The sequence below is a fragment of the Cuculus canorus genome, chromosome 17, assembly GCF_017976375.1.
Source record: "Cuculus canorus isolate bCucCan1 chromosome 17, bCucCan1.pri, whole genome shotgun sequence".
NCBI classification, from domain to species: domain Eukaryota; kingdom Metazoa; phylum Chordata; class Aves; order Cuculiformes; family Cuculidae; genus Cuculus; species Cuculus canorus.
Window position 1 is genome coordinate 7,766,925 of NC_071417.1, and position 6,000 is coordinate 7,772,924.

A 6,000-nucleotide genomic window follows, 5' to 3' on the forward strand; every position below is an offset into this window, starting at 1 on the left:
GAAAGTATTAAGAATGAAAGCAAGGAAAATGATGTGGCACTTTGGGACATGGTTTAGCAGGCACGATGGGGTTGGGCTGACAGTTGGACTGGATGAGCTTAAGAGGTCTCTTCCAACCTTAATGATTCTGTGATTCTAAAACTAATGGAGTGTCAGTGGGAACAAATCACAAGTACATGGTAGTATATTTATGAAGGAATAATTCCTAGCTGCCCTTCATATTAACTGTAAACCCCAGAGGAAGATGACCTGGGACATCGTTTAGGATGTTTTAGTTAAACTCTTTAGTATCTATGGTTAATGGAAACTAATGGTGGCTAAAGATCACACAAAGTCCTAAAATGACAGAATTAGAAGATAAATGTTATTGTGGTACTCCATTAAAAGAGGTGAAAAGGGACACCTGTGCCTGTAAGAGACCAGCGATGGGAAGGAATAACCTGGAGGACATGGAGGGTTCAGGGCTGGGGAAGTTTCAGTATTGATTTTGAATAGCGGAGGGTACACAGGGAGTGAAAACATGATTAGTCGTGTGTACATCCCCAACGCTCAGACATACTGACAGCTCACCTTAAAACACATACACATGGAAGAACATTGTTGTGGTTTTTTTCTGGCACAGAGAAGCTTGCTGCGGGGTGGGGAGAGGGAGCTGCACTGATGGTGGGGATATGGGGGATGCCCTGTTCAGTGAGGTGGTGGGGTTGCATTGCATATTTCTCCTAACACTCTCTCTGTGAACCTTTTCTAGCCCACGACCTTCCCCCGAGCAAGACCTCGGCCACGGCGCAGACGGGCAGCCACCTGCAGTGCCTCTCGGTCCACTGCACGGACGACGTGGGCGAGGCGAAGGGCCGGACTGCGGTGCCGACGTGGAGGTCCCTGCACTCGGACATCTCCAACAGATTTGGGACTTTTGTGGCTGCCCTGACTTGAACAAAAGAAATTATTTTTTTTCTCTTTTTAATTTCAAAGGGCCGCTACTGCGAGGTGGACTATTTTTCTAGGTTGGTACCTGCTTAGTGGCATATGGACTGGAAAGGGTTAATTTAAAGTAAACCTCAGCTTTTTTTTAATCTCCTGCCACAGTATGTTACCAGTGTTAACCCTTCTGCAGTTAGCACACTTTTGCTTAAGATTTTCCTGCTAGACCACTTCTTCCCATTATTCTGTAACCTTGGCATACATTTATAGATGAGGCCTTTTCCTTTTTCATCTCAGCGTATGTCCAAGTCACGTATGTCATGATAAGACAAAGATCCTCCTACTCCTCTTCTTTCTCATTTGCTTTGTTTTTCTTTTCTTTTTGTTTTTGTTTTGCTTTGTTCAGTGCTTAATTACAATGGTGATCCTGAAGAACAGCAGTTCAGGAATAAACACCGGTTCAAGTGAAATGGTCATCATTATATTATATATTATATTGGCACCCAGCTTTTGCCAGTCACATACAAACCAAACAGTTAATGCTCTGTTGAATATTCAGGCAACAAGCCTGCCCTTTCCGGAGAAAATGATGTTCTGTTATTAATAACGTTCAGCCTCGTTTGCTCTCCGCCTCCCCCTGCGAGGCGAGGACGCTTGTTCCTGTATTTACCTTGGTGAAGCCCAGAGATGGAGCTCTGTCGTGAACAGGCCAGTTCAGGCACAGCCGGGGAAGGTAGAGAGATGTTATTCTAAATCGGTCTAACAGGAAGTTTGCTTAATAATTCAGAGTCGTTATCTCCTCCACTGAACGCCCAGGCTCCTCTCTGCCCCAGCGCGGCTGCAGTCTCCTGGTGCCGGTGATGCTCCCACAGTTCCCACTTCATCGCTGCTGGGGGGAAATAACTGCTGGAGCCACCGTGCACCTCTGGTGTCCTGGCACCCGTGGCTGTGGTCGGTGTTCCCAAAGCCCTGCCAGATGGCACTGCCCACCCTGCCCATTTTTTGCCTGTTTTTAGCTGAAGGAAGATGCTGTCGATCAGAGCAGGATGCAGCACCCTGGCTTCCACTGCGGCCATCCTGGTTGAGGTGCCAGAGGTCAGGGGATGGTGTGAGTAGGGGGATTTGTGAGGGGCTGTTCACCCAGGGTCACAATTTCCTAATCTGCCAGGGCAGGGAGACCCCACATTATCCCCCCCAAACTCATCCAAGGCCCTGTTTTTGCTGTGTGTTGAAGAACAGTGTTACGAGATGCACACAATAAAAGGAAAACCATACTTTCCTGCTCGTGATAGATAATGCTTATTCGAGAAGAAAGTTGGAAGCAGACCAGATAAAACCACGACTGACGCGATGATCCGACACTCCTGTGGTTTTACGTAATGCTGTCCATTATTTGTGTATCCTCTGCGTACAGGGAGTGCGAGCGTCCCACCCCGTGGAGGCCAGCTCGCTTTCCTCTGCTCCCTGGAGCTCAATAACATCACTGGAGATTGAGGTTTCAGCTGTGAAATAAAGGTCGGCCTCTCTAGGGTTATTTATTACTTCTGTCGTGATTTCACAAAATGTGTCCCTCCTCAAGGGATGGAGTTTGAAGACTGCTTTGTGTTTTATCTTCCATGATTGTGCTGGGCCTTTAATTATTTTGAAGTCGTGTTCTCGGTAAACACCCACAGAGAGGGGATTCTGCCTAAAATGCCAATGGCACCGGGTGGTCTGAAATCCTCGCTCTTGGTCATCTGTGGCTTCAGAGAGATTCACGGTGTTTGGAAATGTTATTTGAATGTGCTCTTATTAACCATGCATGGATTGAGTTCCTCTTATGGTTCTGGTCAGTGAGTTGACTTCAGATAAATTTGGGAGTTTTGAACCTTGATTTTTTTTGATTTTATTTTCCTTTGTGTTGAAGCTGGAGCTGCCAGGAGAATGAGGATTTTTGCCCATGCTGGAGCAAGTGGCTGTGGAGCTGCCTTGCGCCTGCTTGGTTTGGAACAGAAGGATGGGATGTTCAGTACCTTCTGTAGGTGTGTGCGCTGCTGAAAGCTCAGAGCTCTCCCCTGTCCCCAGGACAATACCTCCTGGGAGAATAACGGCTGTCAGCCCCCCACTTGGGAGACACCTCTTTGCCTGTGATTCCTTAAGTCTTGGTTTAGCTAAATTTGTGTTTGGTTTAAATGCTGCCTAGCAGAGCACTCGAGGGCAGCCACGCTGGGGCCAGGGCGAGCGCTGCCGTGGTGGGTTCAGCCCGCAGCTCCCACCGTGTCCTTGCAGCTTCTGCCCGTTTCAGCCGGGTGGGTCTTGGAGTAACCCCAGCGGAATGCGTGCCGAGAGGTATGATAGTGCATTTCAGCACTTACAGCTGAACATTTTGGAAGAGTTCATGGTCTGATGGCATTCCTGTACCAATGGCTTACTTCTTTGTTTTGAGTTTTTCCTGCTGCATTCAGGAGAACAGGTTTTTCAGGCTTCCTGAGGTCAGGGATGCACACCCTGTGCTACCAGGAAGAGACCTTTCAGTGAACGCTGCATCAAGCATTTCACGTCTCTTTTAAAGAGAAATCCTCCTTTCAGTAGCAATGCTGTGCCTCTGCTGCTCTCACACACCCTTCCCTTCAGCTTTCCTCCCTGCAGCTTGTGCTTCTCTCCTGGCGCTGGTGTTTTCATCCACTGGGGCTGCGTTTTTCACTTTCTCATAGAAATACAAAGTGGAAGCAATTCCTTAAAACGCAATGAAATCCTAACAGTTTTAAATCCTATGAAATGAGGAGGATGGGCTGTGCTGAAGGCAGGTTTGTGTCTTCAGCTGCCGATAGAGCATGGAAGCGCAGGAGCTGTGGCATGCTGGGTCCGCTCCTGCATTGCTGGGTTGCGGAGCCTGGGAGGTGGATACAGTGGCAGGATGGGATTTTTAGATAGTGAGGAGTTAAGAACAATGGTTGAGCATCTTCTGAGCCTTATTGTCCACGTAGTTGTGCTGAATAATGTGGTCACATGCAATACTTTTGCTAACCTATCCATTCGATCTTGCTTAGTTTAAGTGACATCAACTTAAGGGAAAAAAAACAAAGGAGATGATGTGACTGTACTTGGGGCAGCCGTTAACAACATCAGAACCAGCCTCTGCTCTTATATTTTCTTTGCTTTTTGCCAAAGATCAGAACAGGAATGGTACATAGGACTGACCAGGACAAGCACTGCTTCATGCGCATAACCTGGTGTATTTGGTACTGACATCAAGTGCAGAATGCTAAAGCTTTGTCACAAAGCTTGTGCTACCTGCAGTAATTCCATTGTACTAATTTTCTCCTTAAGTTTGATGCTGAATGCACTGATTTTTTCAAGTTTTTTTTTAACTTCTATAAAATATCAGCATAGCCTTACCTGCTAAGAATTGCAATGATTCAGTTTTGTGAAAAATAACTCTTCCAACCCAAGCATGTTTGAGACCTGTAGGCAAAAGCCTGTTGTGCAGGACCTAAGTTACACTCTTTGTGGAGAGGGAAACTGAGGCACAGACAGCATCAATCTGATGAGCTGTAAGTTCCCCGAATGACTGGGTAGAGCCAGAATAATTTAAACTCACACGTACTTGTCCTACAGGGCTTTCAGACAGGGGGGATCTATCAAAATAAACTCACAGATCTGCGGCAAATGTGCCATTAAGATATACACAATCTTTGTATTGTGAACAACAGCTAAAGTACAGCATCCTATATGTGTTTTGGAGACTTCTCCCTGCCTTGGCCGGTGTTTTCGGGTTTTCCATTGGTATGGGGGAACCTGGGCATCATGGACCTCCTGACCCAGCTTGCTAATTCCTTTGGTATGTGTTAAAGAAACTCTGTGCTTACCCTTTAACTTAAAATGTAGTCCCAAACTGAGCAAAACCTCTCTTGCATTTAAATTGGGAGGAGTGATAAAACGTGTCTCTGCCAAAATCCATGAAAAATAGGCCTTATTTATTAAATACTCTTGTGCATTTTCTCCAGATCGTTTTCTCCTAGGCTTACTGGTTCTCTGCTGTCCTAGCTCGTTCGTTAGAGCATCAGTGAGAGAAGGGTTAGACTCATTTTTATTTACTTCTGGTGACTTTCATCACATAGGTAAGGATTTCATTGAGTGATTTGGGTGGGAGGGAAGGAGCATCAGACTTGTGTCCCTTGAGTCCTGCAGGGAACCGTTTGGGATGCTGTGGCCCCTCAGAGCCTGGCTGCCCTTTCCACACCAGGAGTCGGTGCAAGGCATCCAGGCACCACCAATAAGGCAAAACCTTCACACCTTTCGGAAGGTGGGAAGGGGTGAGGTGAGCACAACACCGTGTCAGCTGCGGGGTGGGTGGAATGGAGACAGAAACCAACCTGGTGAATTCTGATTATCTTCGTTAAGCTGCAGTGTGAGGTTTTCTCAGCGACTAGATCCACAGCTGTTTGATGGATGATGTGTAAGAGCATAACCCATTTTTATAGAATTGTTTCTCCTTTATTGCTTAAGGCTAATGGAGGAAATAGTCTAATTTTGTCTTAGAAATTCTCTATTAAAATTGTTGGTTTGAGTCCATCCGCTCATAGATTCTGACTGATGAAACTGCAGGCTGTGATTTCCGGCAGTTATAACTTTATCACTATTCACTACCCAAGAATATTACAGCTTTAAAACAGCCTTAAGCAAAAGGATGTGATTTCTTTGTACTAAATTTGGTTCGTGGAAAAGAAAAAAAAAAAAACAAACAAGACATTCAAAACACTGGTAATCCGTACTGCATCGCAAACTCTTCTGAAAATGTTATTGCACATGTAAAATATGGAAACTTGACTCTGCTGTGTGTTAGGCAATCCTGTAATCTTTCTTTTTCTTTTTTTTTTTTTTTTTGGATTCTTGTTAAATTCATTTCCTAAATGCTTGGTTGGAAGACTGTGACAATAGCTCATGAATTGAGTGTTATTTTTCTTTCTTTTTTTAAATATGTAAAGTGCAGTCTTCTGTATTCATGCATATTGTACATATCTGTATATGTTTTACTGAGCAACTAAATAACAATAAATATGATGTTAATGGTGGCTATTGTACATTTCATAGCAC

The 6,000-nt window shown here is 45.1% G+C and overlaps 1 protein-coding gene across 1 annotated transcript in view; it reads left to right on the top strand.

Moving 5' to 3' along the window:
* The window catches only part of MN1 (MN1 proto-oncogene, transcriptional regulator), a 40,561-nt gene extending 34,787 nt beyond the window's left edge, over positions 1 to 5,774 (top strand). Inside the window, exon 2 of the mRNA XM_054082472.1 lies at positions 752 to 5,774. Coding sequence (XP_053938447.1) covers positions 752 to 936 — 185 coding nt within the window. The 3' untranslated portion in view covers positions 937 to 5,774. The remainder of the gene's footprint in view (positions 1 to 751) is intronic.
* Positions 5,775 to 6,000: the final 226 nt, after the last annotated feature.